General features: G+C 46.4%; 1 protein-coding gene across 1 annotated transcript in view; it reads right to left on the bottom strand.

Moving 5' to 3' along the window:
• Positions 1 to 771: 771 nt before the first annotated feature.
• The window catches only part of Cfap298 (cilia and flagella associated protein 298), a 17,591-nt gene continuing 4,072 nt past the window's right edge, over positions 772 to 14,290 (bottom strand). Inside the window, exon 3 of the mRNA XM_059277692.1 lies at positions 772 to 870. Coding sequence (XP_059133675.1) covers positions 772 to 870 — 99 coding nt within the window. The remainder of the gene's footprint in view (positions 871 to 14,290) is intronic.

Below are 14,290 nucleotides of genomic sequence, written 5' to 3'. Positions count from 1 at the left end.
CCTCAGCGTCATGGGAACACAGCCCCCACCCCACGTGGCTCTGTTCTGGATCAGCTCGTCTAGAGAAGGAAAGTCGTGGTCATCCTTGGAGGTCAGAGTCAGCAGCCCTGTGAAGTTCCGTTCTCAGAACCTGGGTCTCAGCCTGAACAAATGTAGATGGGAAGGCAGGGAGCCCACACTCAGCACTGCCTTTGAACTTACACAGCGGAACACCATTAATCTATCACTTCAGAGCAGAATCAATGAGACCACCCGGAAGGTATAGGCAAGGAGAGTGAGAGGTGCTGGTGTGTTTCGGTCAGATGAGTCGTCTCTGAGATGTCTGGCTACTCTTGGGGCTGGGGGACCTCTGGCTGTCATTTGAGAGCGGGTCCCCTGACTCCAGCTCCTGAACCCTCCATTTCACATTTTGGATGAATGAGTTAGATACTCAGGGCACCCTCAGCTCTCAGGAGCTCAAGGCAAGGAATTAGAAAAGAGGAAGAAATAATTTCAAATACCTTGAAAATCTAAAAGTGTTTGTGAGTGTGTGTGTGTGTGTGTGAGTGTGTGTGTGTGTGTGTGTGTGTAGTGCACATGAGACAGAGCCCACGGGAGGGCTCTGGAGGCTACCCTGGGAGAGCGTGTCCAGGCCTGGACAATGGCAGAGACTGGCTGGCAATGAGGGTGGGTGGAGCCCAAGACAAGCTCCTAAAACACAGCTCACAGCTACTCCTGATTCATTCTCCTGGCCTCTGTGTTCCTGTCTTTTATCCTCCATCCATGGCCACCTCACTTCACCAGCTGTGTGGGCAGACACCAGGACACAGCCATGAAGTCACACCAGAAGAGAACACAGCAACGAGACAACATCCCAGCTTCTGGGACATGCTGAGGAGAGAACAGGGGTTCTGGAAGCATCAAGGGCTCCAGAGCCCTCCCATGGGCTCTGTCTCATGCGCACTACACACACACACACACACACACACACACACACACACACTCACACACACTTTTAGATTTTCAAGGTATTTGAAATTATTTCTTCCTCTTTTCTAATTCCTTGCCTTGAGCTCCTGGGAGCTGAGGGTACCCTGGGTATTTAACTCAAGCATGTCTGTGGGTTTGACTCTCTGTTCTCAGACTTCCCCTGGCCAAGCCCCACCTGGCCCTTGGTGGAGGCCATGTGCAGCCTATGCCCAGGACTTTTCTTTTCCTTTTCTTTTTTCTTTTTTTTTCCGGTTTTTCGAGACAGGGTTTCTCTGTGTAGTATTGGTGCCTGTCCTGGAACTCACTCTGTAGACCAGGCTGGCCTTGAACTCACAGAGATCCACCTGGCTCTGCCTCCCGAGTGCTGGGATTAAAGGCGTGCACCACCACCACCCGGCCAGGACTTTTCAATACTGGTTCAAGATACCTAAAAAGATGGATTCTACTTTCTACCCTAGTCACTGAGAATCCTGAGCTTCGTGGCACATGCTTATGGTCCCAGCTACTCAGAAGGCTGAAGCAGAAGCGGTACATAGCATGAGTCCGTAAGTCTGGAACCAACTGGGTTAGACATCATTTCACAGAAAAAGATGCTGAGATGTGGTTTTGGAGTGTGGATCTCATGGATCCACCTCTTCAGCATTCACCCATGAACAGCAGCTAGGGCCCTGTCTGCCTCCTTCCTGGGCGTCCTGAAGCCCAGCACCACTTGCTCATTATGTGGACCCATTCCACAGTGGGGTGTTTGGCCCTAAGCAATGTCTTACAGGTCCTTCACTCTTGACCACCTGCCACCCTCTCCCTGCCTCTCTGACTCACACTGAGACAGCAAGTCGAGAGCCCTGTGGGCATCCACCATACTTAAGCTTTTGGGATGCTTTTCCTGTCCCAAGTGGCTCCTCCAGGGACTGTGAACGGCACTGAAGCCTCTGGGGCCCTGAAGTTACAGGAAAGAGGAAGCGGGTGTCCATGGCTTTCTTGTGGGATGGGAATGAAGATTCAGTGAAGGAAGACAGACTGGCTTTGACAGGTGCTCTGTGCTCCACAGGGACAAGGCATCATTATCCACACAGCAAGACTGACAGGAGTTGACAAAGGTCTCTGTGTCACCAGTGTCCTGGAAGCCTCGGCTGGAGCTGCATGTCAATGAACGGTGGCTTGTAAGTCGCTGGAATAGGAGGTTCTGAAGGTGACAAGGAGGAGACAGATCGCCGTGGTGTGCATGCACACGGGAGATGAGCTGTCGCTGGAGAGCAAGACCATCGGCGCCACAGGAGGACGGAAGCAAAGCAGCAACTCTGGGCATGTCAACTGACTGCTGAGTAGACTCGCTGTTTACCCACGGGCTGACCAGAAAAGCGGAGCGGGCATGCTCACAGACACCTTTGCTCAGGGATGACAGACAGCCCTTCGCTCCATGTCTTTAGAATGCAGCAAGGTCTCAGCGGCGGAGGGACCGGCACCTCCTGTCCCTGGTCCTTGTCCATCCAGAATCTGACCTCAGAAGATGCTTTGGTTTCATTTCTGGTGCGGTGATAAAATCACTTAAAGCTCACAATTCTAGATTACCGTCTGCCATAGCAGGGAGGTCAGAGTGGCAGAACTCAAAACGTCCAGTCACGTCCACAGTCAAAGAGCAGAGGGAAATGATGCGTGCATGTTGTGAGCGCTTCCTTTGGATGAATGGCGACTGCAATCTAGAGCTGCAAAAGTCTCCTCGGGCCACACAGCCCTGGTGCTGACTGCACCTGTTTCAGTCCCAAAAGTGACAGGTGTCTCTCAGTGAGTTTAGAATTGGGGTGCTGTGGGAGCCTGTTTTCGGGTTCCTCGTGGCTTTATCCAGCAGGTCCGCATAGAGGATGATTAGGACCACGGGCCTGAGTGCAGGTGTCTGAGATGGTCTGCACTTGGCTGTGCTGGGGGAGGAGGTCATTTGCTTCACCCCTTGGCATCTCTATAAAAACCCTGGGGCAGAGACAGTCAGGGCCCGTTGGAATAGGTTCCAGGCCCTCTTGAGGCTGTCCTTTATTTTCTATCTGTTTATCTCCGCAATAAATCTTTCTATCTAATATTTCCTGGTGCTCACACTCAAGAAAACTCTGGGGAACTGTGGGGGTGGTGGGTAAACGCCCCACAGGGTGCAATCTCTCAAGCCCTTGTACACCCCTGCATTTTGAACTTGATCCAGGGTATGATGTAGATACCATGTGAAGATGATTACTAGGAAATGGGGTCCCCTGCCCCTGGCTGGTTGGATGGGATCTGGGAGCACTTTTCACAGCTATCATCGCCCCACTAGGGTGACTGGGCTTCACAGATCATTGGGGGCTTTTTTACAACCCAGACTCTGAAGTACTGGAGACTGGGGACCAGTTCTGGGAAGTCCCGGGTGGCTGGTCACCCTGATCTCTTACCTGTAGCTTGAGTTTTCCTGCCTGGCCCACAGTCAGGACAAATCTCTGTCACCCGCCAGTCCCACAGCCACTCAGACCCAACCAAGCAAACACAGAGACTTATATTGCTTACAAACTGTATGGCCGTGGCAGGCTTCTTGCTAACTGTTCTTACAGCTTAAATTAACCTATTTCCATTAATCTATGCCTTGCCACATGGCTCGTGGCTTACCGGCATCTTCACATGCTGGTTGTCATGGTGGCGGCTGGCAGTGTCTCTCTGACTCAGCCTTCCACTTCCCAGCTTTATTCTCCTCCTTGTCCCGCCTATACTTCCTGCCTAGCCAACGGCCAATCAGTGTTTTATTGATTAATCAGTAACACATTTGCCATACATCCCACAGCACTTACCACCTCCTGCCCACCCAGACTTGAACAGGGAGACTCACAAGGACATTGATGTCACATTGCAATAAATGGTCCTGGGCTCTGAATCTCATTTTCCTTAAATCCATTTCCCTAAGAAATATTATAGCATTTACCCCTTCCATTTTATAAAACATGATGAATAATGCCATTCATTCTAAATCCCTCTTTTCAGTCACTCTTAATATTCTTTTAAAAGAAAGAAAGAAAAACACTGTTGGGACCCAAACCTCACACACTTGGACTAAACCCAAGGGTGAACATTTATTTCAACAAAATTCATTCAAGGTCTTGAAAGTCAAGTGTGAGATGAGAAATACACCTTGTCAGCGAGGATAACGCCCTTGTCTGCACTTGGGCGGCTGAAGATGATATGCAGGTTGACGTGCTTGGTGTCTTAGGAATGTGACCCTAGAGAGATCAAGGGGAGCGTGCGGGCGGCAGGGCCTCCTGGCTCGCTAGACCCCACCAAGATGGCTGACTACTTTGGGCTCTGGAAAGATTTCCAACTGCTCCCACCTTATCACACTGGCTTTTCCTGAGACAGCCCACGGGAACCGAACCAGGTTCCCACCACCATCATCTGATCAGTACGAGGTGTTCTGTAATTGCTCCTTTTCAAACACGCTGTCATCTGTCAGCTCCCCATAATTCCAGCCTGAGGAGGTGTCAGGCTGTCATCTGGGCATTCTCATGTGAGAGGGATCCATCAACACCTTCAAATTCTGGCCCTTATCGTTGTCATGGAGACAACACCATCTGCTCCTCTCAAAGGGGGTTTTGCCAGAGCTTCATGAACAGGGCTTTCTTCCTCTCATTGGCTTTTCAGTCTATCAAGGTCCTGGAGAAATGGGGATGAGATCTAGCTTAATAAATTCTACTCAACTATTCATCCAATAAATGTTATTTCCACCCAAATAACTCCTTGGATAATTTTTTTATTTGAGCTGTTTCTTATTGTTCTTTATTTTGGATACTATTTGTCTAATTTTTTTCCAGCTTTGGGCCATTGCACATGCTAGCCAAGCGCTCTACCTCTGAGCTACAAACCTAGTCTGTGATGGTTGGTATTGTCAATATAATAAAATCTAAAATCATCTGAAAGGTGGGCCTCTGAGAGTGTCTCTGGGGACATATCTTGACTTTGTTCATTGAGGCAGGAAGACCCACCCAGTGGGGGCGGCACCATTCCCTAGGCAGGAGATCCTGGGCTGTGTAAACCGGTGGACGGTTGCTCTTTTTCTGTTGTGGACATGTGACCAGCTGCTTTAAGGTCCTGCTGCCTTGTGCCCTACCCACCCCCCAGGATGGACAGAACCTGGAACTGAACTACAATGAGCCCTGTCTCCGTTAAGTTGCTTTTGTGAGAGTATTTTGTCACATTAACAGAAGGAAACTAAGACACTGCCTCTTTCTTGGTGTCGATGGTCGGACTGCTCTTGGAGTAATGACGTCACATCAGAACTGCCAGATGAGAAACTGATCCTGGAATGAGGAACGATCCCAGTTGTCAATCAGACAACATGGTGCTGTGGAGAGGACCCATTTCTCGAGAGCCGAACTCTTCTAAAGGATCCCTCTTTAGTCTTTCAATGCTTGAGCACAACAAGCCAGAGATGTCGCACTTTTGTTTCCTAGAGTCCTACACCACTCTATCCATTCCCATCTGGCTTCTCTCAGCTTCCCTGCTGGACACCTCAGGGACAGGCATGCACGGGGAGAGGAAGAAGGGGGGCCTGCTCTTCCAGGTAGGTTGGACAAAGGAGGCCCCAGTGCTGTGGTTCCAGGCTCCTCCCCTCTTATGGCTCCACCTTATGTGGCTTTGTTTTTCACCCAGGTCAGCTCCGAGCCCAAGATGACTGCCGGAGTTTCTGCCTTTACACATGTATTCTAGGTATTAGGAATCAGAACAGAGGAAGAAATCATTTCAAATACCTTGAAAATTTTAAAGTGTGTGTGTGTGTGTGTGTGTGTGTGTGTGTGTGTGTGTGTGTAGTGTACATGTGCAGATGCCTATGAAGGTCAGGGGTGTCAGACATCCCTGAAATTGGAGTCCCAGGTGATTGTGAGCTACTAGACATATGTGTTGGGAACCATTACTTCTCCCCAAGCCCTCTACCACATGGATGGGTCCTGGAATCTAGTCTCACCGTCTCTGGAAGGGTCCCTGCTCAGGCTCTAAATGGAGTCACAGGGCCAAGACTCCAGACCTATACCTAAGCATGTGGCACCTAATTACAAGCTGGATGGCGCATTCCTGCAGCAGAGTGACCAAGGGACAAGGTGATCTTGTGACAGAACCCTGGTAGATAGACACTAGCCATCTTAGTTAGGGTTTCTATTGCTATGAAGAGACACTGTGACCACAGTAACTCTAATAAAGGACAACATTTAATTGGGGTGGCTTGCTTACAAGTTTCAGAGGTTCAGTCCATTATCATCATGACAGGGAGCATGGCAGCAGGCAGGCAGATGTGGTACTGGAGAAGTAGCTAAGTCCTACATCTTGCAGGCAACAGGAAGTCAACTGACACACTGGGCGGTACCCTGAGCATAGGAAACCTCAAAGCCCGCCCCCATAGTGACACACTTCCTCAAACAAGGCCACACCCACTGCAACAAAGCCACACTTCCTAATAGTGCCACTCCCTATGAGATTATGGGGGCCAATTACATTCAAACTACCACATTCCACTCCCTGGCCCCCATTAGCTTGTACAGTATCATAGTACAAAATTCATTTAATCCAATTTCAAAAGTCCCCATAGTCTATCACAGTCTCAACAATGTTTTAAAGTCCAAAGTTCAAAATCTCTTTTGAGATCATGCAATCTCTTAACTGTAATCACTGGTAAAAATCAAAATCAAGAAGCAGATCTCATACTTCCAACATATAATGGCACAGGATACACATTACTTCCAAAATGCAGGGAAGGGAACATAGTGAGGAAATATTGGACCAGTGCATGACCGAAAACCAGCTGGGCAAACTCCAACTCTGCATCTTCAATTCCTTTCAGCTTTGTTGACTGCAAGACATTCCTTTCTCTTGGGCTGGTTCCCCTGTCAGCAGCTTTCCTTGGCAGATATGGCATGACTCTGGCATCTCCAACATCTTGGGGTCTCCTAGGCAATCCAGGTTTCAACTTCACAGCTTCATGCTATGGCCTCTCTGGGCCTCTATTCAGGGACGCCCCTGACACATGCCTGGCCATAGTGGCTTTATTCCATAACTCCTTTATTCTATCCTTAACTCTAAAGCCAGAACCATGTGGCTGAAGCTGACAAGTTCTGGTGCTTGCTGGGGTTGGAACATGAGCCTCTTGTTCAATTACATCTTCACCAGTTTTCTGTCCTTCACTGCTTGGCTGAACTGAAACTTGTTCTATAGACCAGACTGTCCTCAGACTCGGGTATCTACCAGCCTCTGCCTTCCCAGTGCTGGGATTGAAGGCATGCCCCACCACACCTGGCTCTACGCTTTTCTTTAGCTCCTTTTCACAAGTTGGAAACTTAGCTGGGTGGGATCTTGCCCTGAGGTCACCATTCCCTTTATTCCATTTCTTAATCTGTTTATCTCCTTGAATGCAGGGCTTAGCTCTATTAAACTTCCTGGTGCTTCTTTTCTCCTCACATTTTACATTTTGTGATTTACCCTGCTCAGCTTGCTCCTTTTCATTATAAATCTTCATAAGAGTTACCACTAATAACCACATGACAGAGTCTTTACTAGGCTGTTCTGAGATTTCCTCTGTCAACAGATTTAATTCAAAACTCTTCACTTTAGTCTCAGGCAGACTCTTTGGACAAGAGCAAAAGGTGGCCACTTTCTTCACCAAACTATCAGAAGAAGGATCTCTAGGCAGCATACTAAAATTCTTCTCCTCTGAAACCTCTTGAGTGAACCCCCTACAGTTCAAATAACTCTTAGCACCACTGTCTTCCATGCTTGTACTAGCGTGGCCCATTAAAGAGTGCTTAAAGCATTCTATTGCTTTCCAAACCCAAAGTACCAAAGTCCGTATTACTCCAAACAAAAATGTGGTCTGGCCTATCACAGCAACACTCTAGTCCCTGGTACCAATTTCTGTCTTAGTTAGGTTTCTATTGCTGTGAAGAGACACCATGACCATGGCAACTCTTATAAAGAAAACATTTAATTGGGGTGGCTCACTTACCGTTTCAGAGGTTCAGTCCATTATCATCATAACGGGGAGCATGGCAGCTGCAGGCAGATGGGGTACTGGAGAAAGAGCTCAGAGTCCTACATCTTGCAGGCAACAGAATGTCAACTGACACCCTAGGTGGTACCCTGAGCCTAGGAAACCCCAAAGCCCACCCCACAGTGACACATTTCCTCCAACAAGGCCACACCCACTACAACAAAGCCACACCTCCTAATAGTGCCACTCCCTATGAGATTATGGGGGCCAGATACATTCAAATCACCACACTAACACTTGGATGGTTTAAAGAATTTTAAGTGCTGTCAAATTTAAGCGGTGTCAAATACTAGCATCCTAGTAATTGGTTACAGAGAAATAATCAAGTTGTGTCAAAGGACAATGCCACAGCCAGCTAGTGCATGTAGGAGCTACTTTGTTTCCTTTTGTTATGACCCAAAGATGCATTGGATCAAAAAGAAAAGAAACAAGACTTCATGCTAGGCTGACAGTCGGCACTGTCAAGGTGAGGTCTGCTGGGGGTCTCTCAGAGAGTAGTACCCGGCTCTGTCTTCACCAGCTGTGTGACCTGGGTGAGTCACAAGGTGGGTGGACACAGTTAGTGACTGCCAGTGGCCGCTCTATGGATGGCTGTGGAGGGGCCACCCACCTCTGCGTACTCCAGTGAGCATCTGGCTCCCAGCCGGGTGTGAAGCAGACAGGATGAGAGGGTTGTGGACTGTACCAAGTACCCCACAGAGGAGGGTGGTGGGATGCCAGGAAGCCTGCATCAGCTGATTATTCCCTCAGAATGAGAAGTGGGGCTCAGGAGGGTGAGTTCTGCTGGTTACGTGAAACGAGTGTCACCGTCAGGGACATGGACAGCGCCCACACAGGTGACATTGACACCCGTTCCTACCAACACTGACTAGTTCCTAAAGAGTTCTGCTGTGATCACACGCCTTGACTCACTCTCCCTCGTAATTCTGAGCACGAATCGTCTACACACAAACTACACATGGCAAAGACAGCAGGCCCAGGACAGCCCGAGACTAACAGCCAACGTCATCCAAGGCCAAAACATTCCCAGGAGAAACTTCAAACTACAATTAAAGTAAGGGAAATAAAAACCAATCAAAATAGCAGAACCATAAAGCACGGCCAGCTACATCTGGCTTTGAAAGTAGCCTATCAGGGGCCAGCTTGTTAGACACCAGCTTGGTAGCTTGGTGACGGCAGGGAGAAGAGGGCAGGAGGGCCAAGGCCTCTGGGAGAACCTCAGTGTTGGGGCTCAGCCAGAAGCCCAAGTCTCCCAAGTGGGGTCAGGGACATCTAGGTAGATGATGCTATGTGGGCCAGGGTGTTCTGATGGGGCATCCAGGCCAGAGGACGAGGGGCTTGTTCTCATCACAGATGTGGGATGCTGCCTCCAGGGAAAGGTTGGCTTTGCATGGGTGTAGCCTGTCCCCAGGCCACCTCCACTCGGGTCATGTGACCTCCACTGGCTCCCACAATTCCTCTCCAGGCTGTGGTGGAGAGCCTGGGTACTCAAGTGGGAGGGGCAGTGGAGCAGGAAGGCCGGTGCAGGGCACAGTAGGGTGTTTCCTCTCCCTTAGAGGGAGCACCAAGAATTTCCTCTTAACTGGGCCAGCATCCTGAAGGCCAAGGTCAAGGGTGGGGAGGGGGACGAACGGGGAGCTTAACCGCGGAGCAGTGAGTTCTGCAGGCCGTCACTGAGTCAGCACAGCTGCCCAAACGGGCGGCATCAGCAGCACAGGCAGAGCAGGACGCCTAGCCTGGAGCTGGTCCGGCCATGCCAGGAACAGCCACTCTGCACCAGGATCAGAGCTCCTTTTCCCAACCTGTTTTAGTGAAGGAGACTGTAGCTAGAGTTTGCCTGCTTGCCCACAGTCTGAACAAATCTCTCTCACCTGCCAGTCCCACAGCCACTCAGACCCAACCAAGTAAACACAGAGACTTATATTGCTTACAAACTGTATGGCCGTGGCAGGCTTCTTGCTAACTGTTCTTACAGCTTAAATTAATCCATTTCTATACATCTATACCTTGCCACGTGGCTTGTGGCTTACCGGCATCTTCACATGCTGCTTGTCATAGCGGTGGCTGGCAGTGTCTCTCTGACTCAGCCTTCCACTTCCCAGCTTTATTCTCCTCCTTGCCCCGCCTATACTTCCTGCCTAGCCAACGGCCAATCAGTGTTTTATTGATTAATTAGCAACACATTTGCCATACAGAACATCCCACAGATTAACTACAGAATCAAGATGCCAGGTTAGCCTAGCTGGCCACCAACCTACATCACAGCTGGCCTCTCCTGGCAATAAGCCCTGCCCCCCCCAGGGGGCACCAACCTGGAGCCAGGCTTAGCCTTGGGGGCTGGCACAGTCAGATCTGTAAATGGGTTCACCCTAGAGCAGTGCTTCTCAACCTTCCTAATGCTGCAATCCTTTAATAGTTTCTTATGTTGTGCTGACCCCCATAAAACAATTCCGTTGCTACTTCATATCGGTAATTTTGCTACTGTTATAAATTGTAATGTAAATACCTGATATGCAGAATATCTGATATGTGACCCCCAAGTCGAGACCCACAGGTGGAAAGCTGCGGCCCTAGTGCCTTAAAGCCGACTCCATCCCCACTGATCGCAAAGAGAAGCCTGCAGCTGGCGCCCTCTAGTGGCCACCGTGGCCAAGTTCCAGTCAGCTATGGAATCCGTCTTGCAGAGGAAACTCTCGGGTCCTCTCCAACACATGAGGGACACAAGACAGGGGGACTAAAAAGGATACGGCTGCAAGTACACCTATGAACCTTTGGGACACTGTGGGGCGTTTACCCAACCACCCCCACAGTTCCCCAGAATTTTCTTGAGTGCGAGCAGCAGGAAATATTAGATAGAAGGATTTATTGCGGAGATAAACAGATAGAAAATAAAGGATAGCCTCCAGAGGGCCTGGAACCTATTCCAACAGGCCCCGACTGTCTCTGCCCCAGGGTTTTTATAGAGACACCAAGGGGTGGAGCAAAAGACCTCCTCCCCCAGCACAGCCAAGTGCAGACCATCTCAGACACCTGCACTCAGGCCCGTGGTCTAATCATCCTCTATGAGGACCTGCTGGGTAAAGCCACGAGGAACCCGAGAACGGGCTCCCACAGGTCCCCCTTTCTTAATATATAAAAAAATAACTATTAATGGCTTACAGCAATCTCCATAGCTGTTACACCTCCCAGTATGGGAGTAGAGGATGATATAGATGGCATTTCTCTTTTGAATTAGGTCCAAGGTGACTACAGCAGTCTTAGCTGCCTCAAGCCCTTTCTAAGTCAAAAACTCTTAAGGCTACTACAAACTTAAAGAATCCCTTAGCTTCATCATTACCATTAACAGGTTAACATAAACATTGCTATACATAGCCACAATTCTCTCAGTCTTACAACTCAAAGCAAACTCTTAACAGAACCATTTGAATTAGCATATATGGTGTTAAATATAGTTAACAATTTTCTCCGTCTTACAACTTTAACTCAATCATTTGAATTTTCTTGCTAACAGAACATAGGAAAAACTTCGATGTATTCATATCAAACTTAAATATTCCTTAACTCCACAAAATCAGGGTGCATTAATATCAATAGGATAAATATAATTTCTGCAAACATAATTCAACCTCATTCCTCCTTTTCTTTATAATTTTTTAAACAAAATCTAAAACCTAGTTAGAAGAACCCAAACTCATACAATTCCTACAAACCCATATTGAAAAGCAATCTTCTCAATCTAACCATTAACACTTTGAAAACTTAGCAAAACATCCAAAAGCAGTTTCTTAATAAAACTCTTTAAACTTTAAAAGTAGTCTCTTAATATACCCCATTTGCATTTCTTACTAACAAAAACATGACATTAATCTCTCAAACAACTTTTGAAATTAGACTAAGGAATATTAACTCTTCCCCCTTTCTTTATAATTTAAGCAAAATCTCAAGCCTAGTTAGAAAACCCAAACTTTTCAATTTAAACAGTTCCGTTTGTAACACAAAACCAGTTCTGTATATAATTCCATTTTTACATAAACAGTTCCACAAAACAATTCATGAATCACCTATTAATAAAGCATATATGCATACACAAAACTGCATCTTGATTCTAGGTAGAAACAATAAATTTCTTCATTTAACCCAATTCCAGAAAACTGTTCCTAGGTCATTACTATGAATAAACTCAAAATTGTCCAATTGCAATGAAATCTCTATTGTTCATTTCATTTCTTAAGTCCCAAAATTCAAATGATAAATTCTGGTACTAGCCTTCCAAATATGAAGAAATCCAAAACCAAAATCTTTGTAGTTTTATCTCATTTTAAGTTCAAAGAGTTCAAACAAGAAATAAATTCTGGTATCAGGCTTTCACTTCCAAATATGAAGAGACATTTTTCAACCAAAACTTTTTGCAGTTAACAATTTTTGTTCAAACAAGCGTCTCTGAACTTACTCTTTTTTAGGTACAGTAGTATTCTAAACCGCACCGTTTTTGATGTTAGCTCAGGTTTTTCTGTGTTGCGTCGATTTTCCACGGATCTCAGCTGCAGATGCCTTGTGCTGGTTCTGGCGTCCGCCATTCTTAGCTTCTTAGCGGCTTCTGGAGCTTTTGAAACCGCTCAGACTGCCTACTTTACAGTCTACTGAGACACTACCTTCTGTGTCTCAGGTTCTTTCACCATATACATTAGGAATAGATTCATGTTTAACATTTACACTTTTTTACAAATTCACATATAACATTAACATCTACTTATTTATACTCTTTAAGGGAACTATAGAACTACTTTAGCAAATATATTTCTTATTACTTCTTATATGCTTATCATATTTCTTATTTAAACTTACATTTACAACTAGCATCTTTACTTCTTACAAGCTTATTACTACATGTCTTAAGACTACCTTAGATATTTCTTGCAAGCTTATATTCTTAAAATGAACTCTATAGATCTATTTTACAAACTTATATAGGGCTACTATTAGCATATATTTAACTTAGCAAACACCCAAAGATTTCTTAACACAGATCTAACAAGACAGAATTTTTACAAACTCACATATCTTATTTTCACCTTTTTCTATTTCTTACTCTTAATTATTATTACTATCTCTATTAGAAAGATTTTCTTAACTAGACAGGAAGTATGTACATCATTGTTAAAGTTTAGAGTTTATAGTCAGCTTTGCTATAAAGCACTGGGATTTAGTGAGTGTTGTTGTTATAGAATTGTGATAGTTGTTGCTAGGGGACTATAACCTTCCCAGGATGATGCCACACTCCAAAGTTGCCAGTTCTCTCAGCCGTTCCGGACCGGCAGAGATGCACTGTCAGCGGTAGACGGTTTTTAACTAGAGGCTGTCCCTTCACCCAGATTCATAATAGTTCCCCTAAGTGCTTCAATTCAGACAAATGTTTCTATTACAACAGTACTTTTGGTTTGTTCTACGGAAAAACTTCACTTCACACTGAGGGTGGTTACCATATTTAGCTGCTGTAAAGCTCTTCGCCAATATTGCACAGCTATTAGGTGATATAAAGTATTTTTCTAAAGAAGCTAGTAAAGCCACAAGCGGCACAGCTCCGAACTGTTCTATTTCCTCACTGTTTGCATTAACCAGTGACAAAACCTCAGAAATACTAATTGAGCCACTTTCATTCTGGTTCCTTTATAGGAATGTCATTGGAGGTGACCTTCCTTAGTTCCACGCTCCTTACCAGACGCTCCGGTAACCACCGAGCTTCATTCTTCTCTTGTGAAAAAACACAAACATGTCCTCAACCCCAATTTAACACAGGATCGGGACCCTTCCATAATCCCAAGCAGGGATCTTTCCATTTCTCATTACCCTCAGCTAAAGGACCAGGAAGATTGGAGTGAACTCTAATATGGCCCACAAAGCATGGCAGCTTTCTTTTGTAGATAGCATAAGTTTCCTTCATATCTAAGACAACATTCAGTGTATAAACTGCTCTCTTGCCTTAAGGATTTTAAAGTGGGCCGGGCGGTGGTGGCTCACGCCTTTAATCCCAGCACTCGGGAGGCAGAGCCAGGCGGATCTCTGTGAGTTCGAGGCCAGCCTGGGCTACCAAGTGAGTTCCAGGAAAGGCGCAAAGCTACACAGAGAAACCCTGTCTCAAAAAACCAAAAAAAAAAAAAAAAAAAAAAAAAAAAAAGGATTTTAAAGTGGCTTGTTTGATCTTATAGGTAGCTTTCTGTCATCCAACTACCATTAAAACTTTGCACAGCTATTAGGGTAAATAAGTCATTTTACCAACCC

The sequence above is a fragment of the Peromyscus eremicus genome, chromosome 12, assembly GCF_949786415.1.
Source record: "Peromyscus eremicus chromosome 12, PerEre_H2_v1, whole genome shotgun sequence".
Lineage (NCBI taxonomy): Eukaryota > Metazoa > Chordata > Mammalia > Rodentia > Cricetidae > Peromyscus > Peromyscus eremicus.
The sequence above is the reverse complement of the archived record's forward strand: the minus strand, read 5'-3'. Positions and strand labels throughout refer to the sequence as shown.